This window comes from Gracilinanus agilis, chromosome 3 (assembly GCF_016433145.1).
Source record: "Gracilinanus agilis isolate LMUSP501 chromosome 3, AgileGrace, whole genome shotgun sequence".
Lineage (NCBI taxonomy): Eukaryota > Metazoa > Chordata > Mammalia > Didelphimorphia > Didelphidae > Gracilinanus > Gracilinanus agilis.
The window spans coordinates 319,680,719-319,700,755 of NC_058132.1; the positions used below are offsets into that span (position 1 = coordinate 319,680,719).

Consider the following 20,037-nt stretch of genomic DNA (forward strand, 5'->3'; position numbering starts at 1 on the left):
ATTATTATTCTCATTTTTCAGTTAAAGAAACTGAGACAGAGAGTTTAAGTCACTAACTCAGTTTCATACAGATATGAGTCTGACCCAAGGTTAGAACGTTCCAGTCTTCCTGACTCTAGGTCCAGTGCTTTATCTTCTATACTACCTAGCTGCCCCTATTATTTGAGTGAGTCAACCAGTCAGTAAACTTTTTAGTAAGCATTTATTAAGTGCCTGGCATTTTGGTAAGTGCTGGGGACCCAAAAAATGCAAATATATTCCCTGCCCTCAGGGAGCTTACATTCTAATTGAGGAACTAACATGCAAATAAGTACATAAAAGATACATGCAGAATAGATGAAAGGTAACCTTTGAGGGTAAGCCAGGAAACCTACCTGACTTTAGCAAAAGGTTCTTGTTGGGGAGTGGTCATTGATTAGTTTTTTTTTTTAACATTTATTAATAATCATTTTTAACATGGTTACATGTTTCATGCTCCTATTTTCCCCTTCACCCCCCGCACTCCCCCCACCCATGGCCAATGCACTTTTCCACTGGTTTTGTCATGTGTCCTTGATCAAGACCAATTTCCCAATTGTTGGTGGTTGCATTGGTGTGGTAGTTTCGAGTCCACATCCCCAATCATGTCCGCCCCGACCCATGCGTTTAAGCAGTTGCTTTTCTTATATGTTTCCTCTCCTGCAGTGCTTCCTCTGAATGTGGGTAACATTCTTTACCATAAATCCCTCAGAATTGTCCTGGGTCATTGCATTGCTGCTGGTACAGAAGCCCATTACATTCGATTTTACCACAGTATATCAGTCTCTGTGTACAATGTTCTTTTGGCTCTGCTCCTTTCGCTCTGCATCAGTTCCCGGAGGTCTCTCCAGTTCGCCTGGAACTCCTCCAGTTTATTATTCCTTTTAGCACAATAGTATTCCATCACCCGCATATACCACAGTTTGTTTAGCCATTCCCCGATTGAAGGACATACCCTCCTTTTCCAATTTGTTGCCACCACAAAAAGAGATCACGGATAAATAGACTTGTACGAAAAGTATTTATGGCTGCGCTTTTTGTGGTGGCAAAAAACTGCCTTTGCCTGCGCTGATGCTCTTAGGGCCCTGCTTTCACCCCCGCAGAAGGTAGTGAAAGTCCCTGGGCTGGAGATCTTTATTCGCCCCTGAGGGGATGCCTTCAGTGCTTGGGAAAGGCCCCGTTTTAGGGGCCTTTGTCCTGGCCGGAGGCGGTGCCTTCACCCACGTGGGCGCTCAGGGAAAGTCCCAGCCACCTGGGGTCCCTCGTCTTGCAGCGCACAGGTACGGGCTCAGGGGCTGCCAGTGATTATCTGGTTGCCCCAGTCCTGTTTACCCGCTTGTGCGGTGTGGGGGGTGGGGGAGGGGCTTCTTCCTCTCGTGTTTTAGTGAGAGCTGTTTCACCCCTTTAAAGTGTGGAAATGCCCCGATTCTGTGTACCTTCAATGCTGCGCCCTGTTGTGGGGTTCCTTCATTCCTCTGGACTTGTTTTTATTTCCCCTTGAGGGGTCCTGTGTGGTTTGGTCAGGAGAGATCGAGCAGCTGCTCCTTACTCTGCCGCCATCTTAACCGGAAGTCTCCATTGATTAGTTTTAAAGCCTTTCAGTATTGTCAGGTTCCTCCCCCTCCTCTCCCCTCCCAATAATTTTGTGGACATGGTATAAATTATTCACCTTGTTCTATTCATGATCTTCCTATTTTTCTCTGAATTGTCCATTTCTTCATACCTTTTGGTATTATATAATATTCTATGACATTCACATAACCTTAATGTTAATAATAGTTTTTCTCTGTCTCCCTTCAGTTTCCCATTTTTGACTACCATGAAAAGAAGTCTTGTGTGTCTTTGTATCTACACACACACACACACACACACACAAGCTCCTTTTTATATACATAAAATTCCTTTTCCACTTTTTTTTAAATTTCTTTAGGGGTAGAGCCATGGTATTCTTGTATAGTTTGGCCAAAGGGTGTGTTCTACTTAGTAAATTTTTGGGTCCAAAGATTACAGTTCAAAAAGGGAAGAAGGACATGCAACAAATATTATAATGTAAAGTCCAATGAGGTAATAATATGGAGTAGAGAAAAGAAAAGAACATTAATCAATATTAAGTGCCCATGATTTGGAAGCATTTTGGTAGGTTCTAGTATTACAAAGACAAAAATGAAAGAGTTTCTGCTTTCAAGGCAGCTTACCTTCTGTTGGGGATCCAACACTTACACATATGATCATATATAGAATACAAGATAATTTTTTGAGAGGAGACACTAGGAGATAGTGGAATCAGGAAAGAGCCTTGTAGGAGGTGATATCTGAGCTGAGCTTTGAGGAAAACTATATTCTAAATCATGGAGTTGTTTGTATAAAGGTACCGAGTTATGAGATGGATTGGAATATCTTGTGTGAAGAACAGCATAGTTAATTTGGTTGGATAGTAGAGTTTTTGAGAGACAGTAATGTATTAAAAGCCTGGAAAAGTAATTGGGGCCAAGTTGTGAAGTACTTTAAATACTCAAGTAAGAAGTTTGTATTTGATCTTAGAGGTCATAGGGAGCCACTATATAATATTTTAAAACATTGACTCAACAGTATTTTGTGAGTCATTGGTTATAAAAGACAAGTTGGAAAGAGTTTAACTTGTGGGAAATTAAAAAATCTGATGGAAATTTTTTAGGTGTACTAATTTGAGTTAACAATTGGACCATATTTGATGTTTATCAAAATTTATAATTTATTAGTTTGAAACTATGTTTCTTACTGCAACATCTTTGCATTTTAAGGCACAGAAAACCACCACCAAATTTTCCACAGTCAAATATATCAGCAATTTTAACTCCCTTAAGGGAAAAAAAAGCAAGATGTGATATCTTATAGATGGATGAATAGATAAGAGTATCTTCAAAAGAGGAGATACCCTTCTTACCAGAAAAGTTGAAATTTCTATTTTTCTCAACTGTAAAATTTGGATATGCTTATTATTTCTTATTGCCAGTATATTTTTTTGGGCAGAATATAGTTTGATATTTTGTGTTTATTCCTTAAGTCATTAATTGCTATACAAATTGAGTGAAGGGGTCATTTTGGTGAAGGGGAATATTGTTCTACATTTCATTTTTCACAAATGTGACTGAGGTGTTCATTCTTCCTATTTGGTTATGAAATGATGGATATTCCAGTAAAATGTGCTTGAAAAGAGCTTTGCCATATTATGGATTTGATTTATGCTGTAGATCAAAATATGAGACCTATAAAAAAAAAGAATATATATGGGGGAGAGACCCACAGATGTGGGTAGTGGTAGATCCACTTTGGGATCCCCCTGAATAACCAGGCAGATATTCTAACCTCTGGTTAGTGAGAGTAAAACTGAATCATTTTCACACTAGGCCAGTTGCACAAATGCCTTAGAGACAATAGTTATAAAATAGTATTTCTTTTTATTTTAAGAGGGAAAACAAACTGAGGATCAGAACAAGGAGTCCCTAACTCTAAGGGATCTAGCTAATTACCCAAAAATCCACTATATCTCTCACAAGAGGGCGCCTTCTGTTTCTTCCTGCTAACTTAACTCCTTGTTGTTTCTATCTAGGTATCCCCAAAACTGACTAAGCTAACTATCTATGACCCTCAGTAGTTGATTTGATTTATTCCCCAAAAGCTATCTTCAAAAAAACTGTTATGAATGAATTCCAATGGCTAAGTTCACCCCAGGGGAGTCTGACCCTTGAGGTAAAACCTCAAAGCTCATCTGACAGGAATTTTTTAGATAAAACCTTCTGAAAAGCACAGCAGGTTTGGTCAGATCCATTTCTAGATCTTTCCCAGTTAATTAGAGTACCTCCAAAGATGAATTAGGGGTTACTCTTTCTCCACAGTCAGATGAGGTAGATGAGCTCTGATAAGCCCACCTTTCCTCCACCATTCCTGGACACAAAGCCCTTAACCTTCCACAGGAAGTCAAGTCACTCTACCAGTTGTCACTTCCAAACTGTTCCTCCTCTCCCTTCTGCCTGCTAAAATCCTTTCCCTTGAGTTCCTAGTATGTGCCTTAAAGAGAGCCTTTGACTTCTCTTAAATCTTATCGTGTCTCTATCCTTTTCCCATTACACCTACTTGCAATATAATGTAGGCTGCATTTCTTTCACCATAATATTGAAAGCCTGTAAAAGTGAGTTTTTATCCTGGATCTATAACATTCACTTAGAGTAAAATTTAGGGAATGGACAAAATTATAGCAGTTTCAAGTGGATAGGAAACTTCTCATGCTAAGCTTGGTTTCTTTATTACTTTTGCTGCTCTTATATGATTTAGTTATACTACCTTACTAGTTATTTTTTCTCCTGAACTTTCCTGGAATGTATATTTTATGCCTGAGTTTATCCCAAAAAAGTTTTTAGTCAGCTAGCCATTTTAGTTTCATCTTTTAGAAAGATAGCAAAGCTGTGAAATCATATCAGAGTATATTTGACTATTAAAATTCCAACACTGTCTTATTTAAGGAATAGTTATTTTATTTGTTGCAAATAAGAATATATTTCTTTTTAAGTTGTTTGAGAGACTATTTTTCTGGTCAACCTCTTATATGAAGATTATCTTTAGCTAGGAATATATATACACACACACACACACACACACACATATATATATATATACATATATATATGTATGTATGTATGTATAATGTGATACAGAGAAGGGAGCATAACAGTTTTGCAGGCTTTGCAGAGTTCTTATGTCAGTTAAAGAGTTTTAGAATCTTGGTAAAAGTTGCAGTTGGTCCTGGGAACTCGTGCAGGGAACCAGGGTCCAGCTGAGCTCCTTCTGGAGATTGAAACCTGGCCTAGATTTGCAGTTTCTTTTGAGATTTGTTAATTTAGCTAAATCCTTTGAATCTCCCTACCCTACCTTATTCCTACCTTCATTCCCCCTACCTGAATGTCTGAGAAGAATGAATAGGAGAGTGGATCTGAGAGTTAATTCAAATTTGTGATAGTTTTAGTCTTACCCTTGCAACAAATTATCTATTGAGTCTTTGTAGCCAACTTCCTAACCCCTTTTGATTTCAAAGTCACCCTGAGAGCTGAGTAAAGACATGTTTAAAATTATTAGATTTTGCTTTTCAGATTTTCTGAAAGTGCTTGTACTTCCGTACCACCATTGCTTATTACCAATCCCATGTTAAACTGTTTTATTTGTATAAAGTGTCAGAGTTTCCTGTGTAGGAGAAATTGCATAGAGATGGTTTGGAATGTTGGGAAAAGAATTGATTGGCAAGGAAGGCAGTTGGAGGGGGGAGGAAGAGAGACTTCTGGGAGAGGACAGTTATTCTCAGGGGGTCTGTCCTGGACCTGGGAACTGAAAGGAGCTCAGGCTCCACCTCTCAGGATAGAAAACACATCTGTTCCTGGGAGTTTCCCAACTCTTGCCTCTGCCTTGATACCTGTGGATTGTGTTATCAGAGGAAAATGATTTAGAAGGTGGCTGAACTGAAAGCTGGTCTTGAGGGGTAACAACCTGGAGAGACAGGCTAAGCCAGGCCCGAAGATCAAGATCTCCGCTTGCTGACTACTGCTAAAGACTTTGAACTCAAGAAATCTAGCATAGTAATAGCGTAGGTTAGAAAAAAAGAAACCTCCATAAGCCTGTGAGCCCTGAGCTCAGATCTGAGAGAGACTTGAAACAACTCTGTGCTTTAGATTTAAGGCAAATCCTAATTCCCTTGAACCCGATTCCATCCCTTTTGAATTTGTTATTATGGCACCTTTAGTTAGTATAACGCATTCAGGTCAATCGTTGTATGAGTAAAGGAGGCCTGAAGGAAGAAAGGGTTCATTAGGGGAGAAGGCTCTTATTAACCTCAAGTTTAGCCGAATCTTGAAGTGTCCACCCTTGCCTCCTCCCCCTGCAGGGGCTGCACAGAAGGAGACATCAAGGAAGGCATTAAACAAAGACCTGGACAAAAGTCAATCTTCATTTCCTTTGGTGTCTTTATCCTGAACAGACCTCTGCTCCCCCTCTTCTTTCACCTACTCTATGGGAACAGAGGAAACAGCCATAGCCTCTCTGTCAACTTGTAGTCAACTGGTCAAACCCCTTTTGACTAGAATCAACCAACATCTCCTAGGAGGTTCCCCTTTTCTATTAGAAACAACAAGCCATTCTGTCTTGCTCTCTACTAGAGGGCTAGCTGGACAGGGAGAGGCCATCAGCTCCTTGCTCAGTCAGTTAGGGTTTCTCTGAAGGTTAGCTAATCAACACTCTAGGCTAACCACAGTAACACCATCCCAGAGTTTCTCTTTCTGATTTATCCTTTGTATGAGAGTTTTCTTTCACCTGTTAACATATAAAATAATTTTAAAAAGTAGAAATGCACACACAGGCTATTCTGCTGTACATATATTTAGATTCACAAAATTTAACGGTTGTTCAGTCAATCTCATTTTACAATCTCATTTTACAACCCAGAGTTAAATGGTTTGTCTGCTATAGCACAGATGACAGCAAGAATTTGTGCCCAGGCCCTCTAGCTACATATAACTCTTTCACCCTTTCTACTGGACCACAAGTCCCATCCTCCATCCTCCCTCCACATGTAGGTTCTCCTTTTTATTATAGACATTGTGATGTTTGGGAAAGTTTAGAAATGAGGAATCTAGAGATTTAGGTTCTAGGGTCAACTCTTACACCACCAGAGTTCTGCCACCCAACCACAGACAAGTCACAGTAGCAGTTTCCTCTTTCAAATAGAAATAATATATTTTACCATGCCTGCTTTATTTATTTTTTTTTTAAACTCTTGTGAGCTTTGAATGAGCTAGTGGATGAAAAAGTGCATTGAAAAGTTAAAAGGCACTATACAAATAAGGTTCTGTCAGTATTTCTTTGTTGTAGAATTTTAGAGTAGACACAATCAGGGCAACTTTCCCTTTTATATCTGTACTATATAGCTTTAAACAGTCAGCCACATGTGGCAAAGTGAACATAACACTTGGTGGGTCTGAGATCAGGAAGACTCGAATTCAAATTCATCCTCATACAATTACCAGCTGTCTGGCCCCTGGCAAGTCATTTTTTCTCAGTTTCCTTATCTGTAAAATGGGAATAATTATAGCATGTTGTTAGGATCAAATGAGAGAATAATTATACAGTGCTTAGCACAATGCCTGGCACAGAGTAAGTCCTACACAAATCTTAGCTATTATTAATATTCCAATATAAGATTGTTGCTTTCTGTAGAGAACGATATTCTTGCTTTCTGTAATGGAAATCATTCTTATATTCTGAGAATGTCAAATACAATCCTATTCTCATCACAATTATAGCTCTTTTGCTGAGGGATGATAGTAGTTCTCTTTTACTTCAAAATCCTATGTCCCCTGGTGAAAACTCTTCAAATCTATGTTTTTTGTACATCTTCAACTTTAATAAATACTCCATATTCCCCAAAACTTTGCATGGTCATTTTTCTTTCCTCTCCACCCTTCTCCCTTCCATGTCTAATCCTGGCTTTGAAATGTTGCTTAGTAAATATTGTATGTTTATCATGGTATATATAATTAATTTCCAGCAAGTTTTCTTTAAGGAAATATTTTCATTGGTTAATTGCAATCATTTAGTTGGATATAAAAGATATACTTTACAAAATACTTGACTTCTTTGTGATAAATATTTGTTTCCCTCCTTACAGAATTGGTTTAATCTTGGTGGTTAATGACTCTGAAGATGTTGATGGAATGCAGGATGCTGGAGTGGCCATTCATAGAGCATATAATTATGTTGCACAAGATGTGGATGATTTTCATGCCTTCCAGACTTTGATATCGGTAGGTTTTCATTTAAGATGCTAATGTTTGGGGGCAGTTGAGTAGTTCAGTGGATTGAGAGCAAGGCCTAGAGATGGGAGGTCCTAGGTTCAAATCTGGCCTCAGATACTTCCCAGCTGTGTGACCCTGGGCAAGTCACTTAACACCCATTGCCTAGCTCTTAACACTCTTCTGCCTTGGAACCAATACAAAGTATTGATTCCAAGATGGAAGGTAAAGGTTTTTTTTTTAAAAAAAAGATGCTAATGTTTATTGGCTAATGTATATTTTATAAAAGGATACTATAGTTCTTGAATGAGGAATGAAAAGTATTACTTTTCCTAAATTACATATAAAGATATTCTTCTTATAGAAATGCACACATTTGCCACTTCTCAGTGAAGGAATTGTAAGGTCATAATTTTAAGGGTTGTCTAATCCATCATCCACATTTTACAGATGAGAAAAGTATGAATTGTACCTCTTCCCTACCTTTTTTTAAAAACCTTACCTTACGTCTTAGTAACAACTCTAAGACAGAAGGGCAAGGGCCAGACCAGTGATGGTGAACCTATGGCACAGGTACCAAAGATGGCATGCAGAGCTATCTTTGGACACACAGTGGGACCCCTCTCCCCCTCTCCACTGTGTGGGATGACATTTTTCACATACCCTGCCCTCCTGCCCAGCAGCCAATGGGAGCACCCAGGGGATAAGGTCAGCAGCTCATAGAAAGCAGAGCTGGAGGGAAACAGAGAGCTCAGATCATTCCCCTCCCCCTCTCTACACTCACTGAGGACATTCTTCACTTCATCTGCCCCTCTGCCCAATAACTCAATGGGAGCTCTTTCTACCTCTCCTGTGTGGGGTAAGAGGGGTGGGGCAAGGTACACCTGTTACTTGGTGGGGGGAGGGGCACAACACTTAGTCTGGTGGGGCAGGCATAGCTCTAGGTCTGGTGGGTGGGGTGTGGGTGGGGCCTGGCACTACATCTCTAAAAGGTTTGCTATCACTGGGCTAGGCAAAGAGGTTAAGTGACTTGACCAGGGTCACATAATTAGGTCAGATTTGGAACTAGGTCCTCCTAACTCCAGCCCTGGTGTCTATCTATTGTGCTATCTAGCTGCTCTAGGACCTTTTCGAAGGTGCATGTATCTGTTCACTCATTTGTAAGAAATGGTATTATAATTTTTTTCCTTGAGGGAATAAAAACTGCTAATCATACTTAACTATTGGCATACTTAACTATTGGTGGTAGTGGCATTCTATGTCTTTAAAGGCAACGATAATGAGATCAGAAACATTTTTTAATAGAGAATTAAGTTTCAGGCCTATAAATTATACATTTTGATAAATATCAAAATACATGATGTATAAAGATAAAATGCTGCTAGTTAGGGATTTACCTAGCAATCTGAATACTTACTGAAGTAGCAAAATGACATGCAGTAAACAATTTTCAAATTCAATACGGTAAATGGTTGGGTGCATTCTAAGTGCTTGGGATAAAAAGATAGAAAGTAAATAGCTCCTGCCCTCAAGGAACTGATTTATAACTGGGTATCTTATGCAGATGTTATCATTTTTCTTCATGTGTTTATAATTTAGTGGCTAATTATTATATTAGAACCAGGATTCATTCTCTCATATTGGCTTTCCTCAGTTATTTGGCATTTTAGACATAATATTGTTGTAGGGAAATTAGGTAAAGTGAAGGTGACAGGCAAAAGCAGAGAGAAGATTCTAGAATTTTGGGTGAGTGACTGGCTGTGTTGGCAGTTGGTCCACGGACTTACACCTAGATGGTACTAGCTGTTCTGTTCTCTAAATATCCTGCCTCAGTGGATCTTCAACTATCAAGATTTTACTGGCTGGAAAGAGGTTGAGTTTGGGTGAGACACACTGGTGGACAGTGAAATCAAAAGCCTTACTCCCTCTTCCTTCCAAAAGGGAATTTTTTCCTTTAAAAAAAAATTTTTTTTAATTAAAAAATTTTAATTAAAAATTTAATTTAATTTAATTTTTAATTGCTGTGACCTACTGGATTCCAGAAAGTCCCTTGAAGGACAACAGACATGAGATCTCCAAATCAGCCCTGTTTCACCTTCCAGCTTTCCCTTACTTTAAATACTGTCATAGTGGAAACTCTGGATAGGATTGAGTTAGTTCGGTAATTTAGAGAAATCAGTATAGAAAACCTATTGGACCTTGGTGGGAGGGAATCCAGAACTATTCCTAGTTAATTCATTCCAATACCTTCCTTTACCTATCCCAGTTAATTTAATAAACCCTTATTGTTTTTCCTTAACAGCCTCTCCCTGACATCCTTACCCAGATCAGTAGGATATAAGTTACTGGCCCAAGGACAATTAAGAACATAGAGATTCAGTTACATCCTCCAATTTTTACCACCAATGTATAACAGTCTCATCAATACATATTTAACCGAACCACATTTATATTTTATTTTTTCAATATCAAATGTGTATATTTGCTTATTTATAAGCATATTCGTGATTTGGTCTCCTCCTTTTCATTTTCTCTCATTTTCAGTCTCCAAAAGGCATCAGAAACTATTGTTTATAGTTTAGCAGTAACTTAATTGGGACATCTATAGTATATAAACTATTATTTTGGATTTTTCTGTTATCTCATTTATGCATTATGATAATTTAATGTTCAGATATTATAGTTTATAGAATTAGTTAAAATTAGTTTAGCATCGGGGTAGATAGATGGCTCAGTGGATTGAAAGCCAGGCCTAGAGATTGGAGGTCCTGGATTCAAATGTGACCTAAGATACTACCTGACTTTGCAATCCTAGGAAAGTCACTTAACCTTGATTGCCTAGCCCTTATCACTCTTCTGCCTTGGAAGGAAGACTTAGTATTGATTCTAAGACAGGATGTAAGGGTTTAAAAAAATTAGTTTTAATCTACAGAAAAATCTCATTGGCAGATAGGTCACTTTTTTATGCCTCCATATTTTGCTGGGTTTTATGTAATTTTTCTACACAACAATATCCATAAGTTAAAATGTGCTGTTTGGGGAATTTTCAGTGTTTAGCCTAAAGAAGGAACCCTTATAGAGATTGGGAGAAAGGAGAATTATGCTTAATTAATAACTCCAAAATAGATCTTTTAAATGTTTTTGCAAAAAGAGGCACTCTAGGGGGAAGCTAAGTGGCTCAGTGGATAGAGCTCCAGGCCTTGAGGTGTAAAAAAGATATAAGGTGGGGAGAGACCCAGAGAGATAGTGGTAGTTTCCACTTAGGGATCCCCCTGAATACCTAGCAGTGATCTCCAGATATTCTAACCTCTGGCTAGTGAGAGTGAAGCAGAATCACTTTCTCTCATTGGGCTAGTTGTGCAAACACTTTGGAGACAATTGATATATAAAATCAGTATCTCTTTTATTATGAGGGGATATAAACTGAGGATCAGAACAAGGGGTCCCTAACTAAGGGATCTAGCTATTCACCCAACAATCCTCTACGTCCCTTGCAAGAAGGAGCCTTTGGGTCTTCTGGCTAACTTACCAGCTCCCTATTTCTATCTAGGTGTTCCCCAAAAGCTGACTAAGATACCTATCTATGACTCTCAGTAGTTAGTTTGATTTAGTTCAAAAGCTATCTCTAAAACCCTTTATGATTGCTCTCAAATGGCTAAGTCCACCCCATGGGGTCTGACCCCTGAGATAAAACCTGAAAGCCAATCTTGACAGGATCTTTTAGATAAAACCCTTCTGGAAAGCACAGCAGGTATGATCAGATACTTTTCTAGATATTCCCAGTCAAACAGAGTACCTCCAAAGATGATTTAGGGGTTTTTCCTCCACAGTCAAGTTGAGGTAGCTAAACTCCAACAAGCCACCTTTCCTTCACCCTTCTGGACAGGAAGAGCCCCAAAGCCTCCTCTAGGAAGTCCCTGTCTATACAGTTGTCACTGTATAGTTCCTCCTTTGCCTTCTGCCTGCTAAAATCTTTTCCCTTGAGTTCCTAGTATGTGCCTTAAAGACAACCTTCCACTTTTATCTATCTTTTTCCCATTACAGATGGGAAGTGAGGTTAAGTCACTTAACCACCAGTGCCTAGCACTTTCTGTTCTTTTGCCTCATTTTTTTTTAAAGTATTGATTCTAAGACAGAATTTAAAGGTTTTAAATTAAAAAAAGGAGGGGAGACACTTCTTAATTCGATTCTATACCAATGAATGAAAATTGGCCTGAGAATGACATTGACCTTATCTTGGCTATATATTTTTAAAGTATAAAAACTAAGCTTTTTTTCTCCTCAGATATATAACAAGGTAAAAACTGGAGAAAAGGTGAAAGTTGAGCATGTTGTTGGGGTTCTGCAGAAGAAATATCCATATGTGGAATTGAATAGTATTTTGGGGATTGATTCTGCCTATGATCAAAATCGCAAGGTAAAAGATTAATTGATATTTCTCATTTGACTTATTTTCCCTTTTCTCTTTCATAGAAGAATTTTATAGCATTATATGGAAGATAGAAAATTTAATCATTTTTCAGAATTTGTATGCAGCTAAATACAAATATTAAATGTAAATTTCCGCCTTATGAAGAAAAAAAGAGCATTCTAATTTAGCTGACACTGTGAACAATATTGTTTTGACTATTAAATGGGAAAAAATTAAATTTTGGGCCAATTCACTGATAACTTGCTCAGTATATATAGATTACAAAACCTTCTGCGTAGTTCTCTGTTGAATATTTCAGTAAAAATTTAAACATATAGTTTGGTTAAAAATTAACACAGAAGGGTTATAGAATTTGATGTAGGACTTAAGCTGAACCTGCTATTTTCAGAATGATGCAGTCTTAGTTTAAGAATGAATCTTAGGGAGGGAGGAGGGGACAAGGAGGAAGGAAGACAAGTAAACTATCAAAATAGTTAAAAGAATTAAAGTTCCAAGGGAGCATTATTTGTTTAAAGTTATGAATTTTCATTTAGTAATTCAACAAGCATTTTAAATCACCCACAATGTGTAAAGCATTGTGCTAGATGCTAGTGGCAATAAGAACTACCATATTTATTGATATAGATCTATGTCTGTATTGTAGTTTGTAGATACAAAACATATATACATACTTGTATGTATGTATAATATATGTTTTATATGTTTTTAATCATTTGATTCTCACATTTGATCTCCTATGAACTGGGTACTACAGATATTATTGTCCCTCTTTTACAGATGGGGAAAGTTGGGCTTAGCAGAATTAAGTGATTTTGCCCATTGCCTTTTAAGTAGTAAAATCAGAGGTATGATTTGAACCCTATCTCTGCTCAATTCTAGTAGTCTATATGTATATATTATATCATTCTGCCTTCATATATAATTGAATCCAAAAAGGAAGAACTCCTTAAGGAATTTACATTCTCTTGGATCTTTACAGAATTAATTCATTTTTCAGGTGGTTTGGAATGATAATATTGGCAGAGAAGTTCGATGTCCAAGAAATAGAAAAATGAAATACTTAGATATTTCTTATTAGTGAAACATAAAAATTTGTTAATATCATGCCATTGTATTTTCTTATTTCTTTTATTATAAAGATATTTTATTTTACCAATAACATGCAATAAATTTTGGCATAAGTTTTCTAAAGTTACATAATCCAAACTGTCTCTCTTCCTTCCTTCCTTACCTCCCCTCTCCCAGAGCTGGCAAGCAATTTTTTATGGGTTACACATATATTATCATGGAAAACATTTCCATGTTGATTATTTTTGTAAGAGAATAATCCTATGAAGCCAAAAGCTCAAATAAACTAAAGGGAAAAATTGCATGCTTTGATCTGCATTCCGGCTCCAAGTCAGTGTATTTTAAACTAGCAAATTCCTGAATGCACTATACAGGATCTGATACATTGAAAAATGTTTTAATAAAGTTTCATTAAATGAAAAGGAAATTAATAAGGTTAAACAGTACCTAAGTAGATGTAGGTTAAATTGATGTCTTCAGATTGCCTACTGAAAGGATATAAGATTATGGGGGTCTGAACCTGTTATTTCACTGATTTAAGAAACTCTGTGTGTGTGTGTGTGTGTGTGTGTGTGTGTGTGTGTGTGTGTGTGTGAATAATTTGTTTATTACTTGTATTGATGAGTTGCTTAGTGAGGGGCACTGAAAGGTTAAATGACTTGTTCATAGTTTCATAGATAATATGTATCAAGAGGTTGGATTTGTGTCTAGTTCTTCCAACTCCAACCAGTCCTCTATAACTACACCATGATGACTTTCAAATCCATCACAAAAGACTACAAATATTTCCTCCAGACAAATAAGGGGATTCCTTTCAATAATGGCTGTGGGGACTTGGCTAGAAATAGGGTTGGTGGCGTGGGATGTGCTTGAGGGTCATGGGCTATCTCCATACAAGTTGGAGGGGCAGTGGTGGTGGTTTTACTTGCCTGACATTTAACTGCCAGAAACTGACAATATGATTAAAGGTTCGATTATTGCCTTCTAGTCTGTCTTACCTAGAAGAATATTTCTAGAATATAGGCAGGTATTTATTTTTTTCCTTTTGCCTCACAAAAACCTAAAGCTTTCTTGTACTTTTGTACTTATTATAGGAAGGAAGAGCTTACTATGAGCAGACAGGGGTGGGTCCTCTGCCAGTTGTACTGTTTAATGGCATGCCATATGAAAAGGATCAGCTGGATCCTGATGAACTGGAAACGGTTACAATGCATAAAATCTTGGAGACTACAAGCATCTTCCAAAGAGCCGTGTACTTGGTATGTGTAGAATTATATTTGGGTGGAATGTCTTTCTCTCTTCTCCCCCCCGCCCCCCTCCACTCTCACCCCACAAATGCTCTCTCATCAGTTTCTGTAGTTTACCATAAAATTCTTTAAGCAATAGAGCTTTACAGATCTCAGTAGTAGTGTTTTTAGATTCCTAGCAGGGTGGCTGCTGTCAATCTTCTCAGGACCTTTCATTAATAATGTTGAATTTGAAATGGTGAATTCTATGGGATTTGGCTTTAGTTAGCACACTTAAAATATTAGCTTTTTTGAAGGGTATTTTTTTCTGTACAATGCAAGCCTTTTGATTTAAGACAATTACTTTGGAATTAGAAAGTAAAATTGGTACAGCGAGTGGTGTAATAAGTGGATAAACGTGGCTAATAATAGAGGAGCTGGTGGTACAAGTGAGTCGCCTGGGGCCTGGGAGCCTGCAACTACAGTAGCAGGTGATTTGAGACTGTCAGTGTTGTGTAGCCTATGCTGTGATACCCAGTCAATCTCCCTGCTACCTATAGGCTCCTTTAAGGTGGAAAGTGAGGGGACCCTCCCTGCTGGAGTGAAGGCAGAACTCAATAGGAAGTGAAGCTCACACACTTCCTAGATACAAAGGTTGCTTGCCCAGTACTTCCTTCAAAGTCAACTGGTTGTTTTTCTCCCCTCTCTTCAGCTCCTTAGCCCTAGATGATGTTATAATAACTACAGAAACTCACAGTTTCAGGCTAAGGGTTTATTTTAACACAGAAGGGAAAACTGAGGTAAGAGGGTGTAGGGCTCTTGAGAGGCTATTTCTAGGGGTGACTGGCAAGTAATGGCTATGGACCTAGAAGGTAAGGTCAGGCTGAGGGAACCAGTCCTCAGCCAGAGATAAATCTGACACTGCCCTGGTATTGTATGATCCACCAGCTAACAGATGTATTTGTTGAGTTGATATAGGGGTGTCCCTGTTGCTAGGCTGCCCTAATCTAAATCCTGCCCACTTTCCACAACCCAAACCTCCCTTCAACTTCCTGGGGTCCCCAAGGGGAAGTCAGGGGTAGCTGGGTGTCTGGGTGAGGTCAAGGAAATCAGAACCCCCAGGTTCTGCAGGGGTTTTTATAGTCCCAGCTCAAACTGTCAGCTCCTGGGACTGGTACCTGCTGGGCCAGAGTTCCATTCTCCTAACTGACAGGATTGCCTAGGGTAATTTGCAAATGCAAGAGATCTTGCATAAATCCTGCATTACAGTGGCTGATATAAGAATATTTCAGAAGTGGTTAATTATTGTGTTCAAGAATAAAATGTTCACAAATGAAATCTGTGCACTTCACCAGTTCTAAGTAGGGCAAACTAAAATTTTGGTGAATATGTTCTATCTCTTAGAACTTCCTCTTTGTACTTATAATTCAATATATTTAATCAAACAATTGCTTTCTATTTTTAGGTACTGCTCTCAGAGTGAAAGCATAAGCTCATAATTCTTTCCTGAGTGATATTAGTTTTAGTTGCTATAAATGTTAGCTGTCTAACCTCAAGGAATAATCTTAATTCTATTTATCATTACTTTAGGGGAACACAATAAAGTATGTGGAACTTTTCAGATAGTCATCCTTTAATTTTGTATGTGCGTATATCTGTATATATATACACATGCACATACACATATACACACATGCCCACATACTGTTATGCTCCACAACACAGATTCATGTATGTACACATGTAGACACACACATACATGCATGTGCACACCCCAATCAGTATTGTGGAGCATAAAAGGTTCACAGGAAATAAATTTTTTTCTAAGATATTTGACTTATTATTTAGAATGATCCCTTCAAATCTCTGATTGCTGTGTTATTTCTTTGCTTCTTCTTGTGAAAAGTTTGGGTCAAGCTTATTTTAATTTGGATCAGCATATCTGATATATTTAGGTTGGTAAGAAAATTTTTTGAGTAAGAGCAGGTCCAAATTCACAGCTTATGCTTGTAACTATGCCAATTCTAGAATTTGTTCTTGTTATTGGACTAAGTAGGTAGAAATAGAACTTATCAAAGGAAAAGTCTAAAACAGATTATTTTTCATTCCTGCGTGTGTTTGGATTTGTCTTATTCTTTCTTTTAAAAAGGTTATTAGTCATAAAATATGTTAATTTTTAAAACCTTGCAAGCCTTGCAAAGGCTGTGGATCCTACTTTTTTTTTTTTTTTTAGATTTTTTTTTTAAACCCTTGTACTTTGGTGTATTGTCTCATAGGTGGAAGATTGGTAAGGGTGGGCAATGGGGGTCAAGTGACTTGCCCAGGGTCACACAGCTGGGAAGTGGCTGAGGCTGGGTTTGAACCTAGGACCTCCTGTCTCTAGGCCTGACTCTCACTCCACTGAGCTATCCAGCTGCCCCCTGGATCTTACTTTTTGAGATTTTCATTCGTGAACATAATTATTGTAATCAGTTAATAAGATATGTCTAGAAAGAAAGAGGAAACTATATTTAGAAGCAGAAGTGAATTTAGTCATTTCTCTCTCTCTCTTTTTTTTTAAAAAAGACTTTTGCTAGAGAATCTTTTCTCCAAAGATAATACATTGACAATTCAGTTCATACCAAAGTCTTTAAAAAGTAAAAGACTAAGATTACAGTTTAACAGCTGGTGCTTTGGTTCTCCCCTTCAGAGAAAAGCTAAAAATACTCTACTTTCTTTTAAATTCCTTTAACTTCATTTTAGTGAACATGGACTTAACTATGGCAGGGGACAACTACTACTCAATAGACCTTTTCTACATTGTGGAGTTTGTATCCTGTTATAATCTAGAGGGAGTTTACATATATAATTTGCCATCTTTGACTTTCTTATAAATCTTATTATAACAGCAATATTTTAATTGGTCTTTATCTTTCCTCTAGGGTGAACTGTCTCATGATCAAGATGTAATTGAATATGTCATGAACCAGCCCAATGTTGTTCCAAGAATCAATTCTAGAATTTTGACAGCCGAGCGACAGTACCTGGACTTAACAGCAACTAGTAAGGGGCACCTTCTTAAACAATTCTAGAATGATAGCTAGAATTTTTAGAATCTTAATTTGATTAAACTGAGGACCTTTTTAGTTAAGTGGAAGTGATGTTTATTGTTGCCTCTCTAAAACTATAAGGTTCAAAGTGCAAAGCAAGAGTATTATCTATGTCTGAAAGCAGGAAGCAAGTTTCTCCCCTTCCTCTTTCCCTCACCTACAAATCTGAGGAAGCCATTTTTTTAAACTTTTGAATTTCAATGATGTTGCTTCTGTCTTTTCCCCCTCCACTTGGTACTTCCCTGCTACTCAAGCCACCAAAACAAGAGAAAAAGTTATAGAAATAAAGTCCTTGGAAAACAGTTGACTTGGAAAATATTTTCAGAAATATCTAGTGCTGTATAAGTGCCAATTAATGAAATTATTTATAAAGAACAATATAATAAAAAGTTGACTTCCCTGAAAGTCAAAATGTAAGGAATGCCCTTTCTTTATCTTCTTTTTACCTTTACCTATCATCCTGAGTCACATAGCTCTCTCTGCTTCTCTTACACTGAGAAGCTCAGAACATCTGAACTTGGGGCATTCAACTCAGTGTGGCTTTACTTTAAGCCTAGCTTCCTCGGCTTCTTCCTTGGTGGCCATGAAGCCCCTTTGGGAGATCCAAATAGATTCACTTTGATAGACCTATAGTGAAAGTTGCTTCTTCATGGTATGAAAAGAAAATATACAGGTGTAAGATGATTGTTGTGTGTTTCTACCTCTTATTCTTGTCAGAACTTAAGATTTCTCTTTATGGAAGAGCAAAGTATAATTTTCAGGCTTATACCCAAATGAAACAGTAAAAAAAAAATATGCCTAGCATTTCTGGCCATTTCTCTGTGCCCATTCTCTAATCTCCTGTTAGAAATGTTGTATACTAGGAGGCAGGATGTGATGCGGCTGCTTCTACACATGGATTAAGGGTTTTTTTTCCATCAAAGAGTAATAAGAAAATTAAATTGAAGTTGTGGTCCACAGCAAAGGAGCCACTAGAAAAGGTATAGAGATCCATGGTAAATTTTACAGGAAGATCAGTTTACTTCTTCTTTATCTTGTAGTAGCTGGAGGTCAGGAATTGCTAATTCTGGGAAGTTTATATTCTATCAGGGAGTTGCTTCCAATCATATCATAATGGAGTTCTAGCATCACAAATGCAATGGTATAATATTTTTTGAAAAGTAAATCTTTCTACTTCACTAAACACAGATGGACAAAAAATGTCTTAACTAGAGACATCATGAAAGAAAACTTTGTTATTTTAGCTGTAGAAACATACATAGCCTCTGGATACTTTAAATTGTTTTCTATTGCCTATTTCACTTCACTCATTCTCAGTTTGGTGCTAAATTTACTGAGATTTTTAAAAGGAAGATTGGTGATTTCTCAAATACTTACTGCTCTTTTGTGTCTTTTTCCTTTGTGAAAGGAGAAGCTTTTCTTTCAGAGCTCATAGCAATGAATGTTCCATTTTCCTACTAAAGGCAAAATGCTCTACCATATGCATGGATAAGCACTATATCAAATAAACATAAGACTAGGCTAATAGATTCAGCCTTGATTGACTGGTTTCTGCCTAGTCAGATTTGTCATTATTAAAATACGACAAATTTAGTACTACTCTTCACTGATCTAGGAATCATCACATAGTGCTTAATGTCCACTGAAGTTTGGACCTTAAAATTTTATGTGAGTTTGAAGCTTGAAAGTGAATCAACATTTTAAGATGGAAGGTAAAGATTTTTTGAAAATATAGGGGGAAAAAGGGAGCCAGCTAGGTGGACCAGTAGATGGAGAGCTAGCTAGAGTTGGGAGGTCCTGGGTTCAAATATGGCCCCAGACACTTCTTAGCTGTGTGATCCTAGGCAAGTCACTTAACCCCAATTACCTAATTCTTACTTCTTTTCTGCCTTGGTATCAATACTTAGTACTGATTCTAAGACTGAAGGTAGGAGTTTAAAAAAGAAAGAAAAGAAAAAAACGAAAGGAAGCCAACCTAAGAGTTTTGAGTGCATTATCCTCTGTGCTCCACTTCAGCTTCTGAAACTCCCTATTCAGAAAATGATTGCCATAATGAAATGCTATCAGATTTCAGGAACTAGTAATATTACAATAGAATTTTGTAGTATAAGAATGATAAAATTGCAAGCTTCATTTTAATGCAAAATACTGTAAAACTTACTTGTTCATTCATTTGTTCAACATAGCATATCACAAAGGCAGAAAGAAAACAAGTTCTTGACCTCAAAGAGTTCGTTTTATGGGGGCCACCTTCTCAATCCTTTTTAAATGAATGAGTCCATAATTTTAGTCTTTCCTTAATTTAGCCTGTCTTATTTATGAGGCATATTGTGTTTCCTAATAGACTTTCTTATAGAGGAAGATAATTTCTGGATGCAGAAGCCTAGGGAAGG

At 37.5% G+C, this 20,037-nt stretch overlaps 1 protein-coding gene across 1 annotated transcript in view; it reads left to right on the forward strand.

Moving 5' to 3' along the window:
- Positions 1 to 20,037, forward strand: part of UGGT1 (UDP-glucose glycoprotein glucosyltransferase 1) — a 108,126-nt gene that overhangs the window by 52,770 nt on the left and 35,319 nt on the right. Inside the window, exons 16-19 of the mRNA XM_044666655.1 lie at positions 7,706 to 7,841; positions 12,115 to 12,246; positions 14,424 to 14,588; positions 17,477 to 17,597. Coding sequence (XP_044522590.1) covers positions 7,706 to 7,841; positions 12,115 to 12,246; positions 14,424 to 14,588; positions 17,477 to 17,597 — 554 coding nt within the window. The remainder of the gene's footprint in view (positions 1 to 7,705; positions 7,842 to 12,114; positions 12,247 to 14,423; positions 14,589 to 17,476; positions 17,598 to 20,037) is intronic.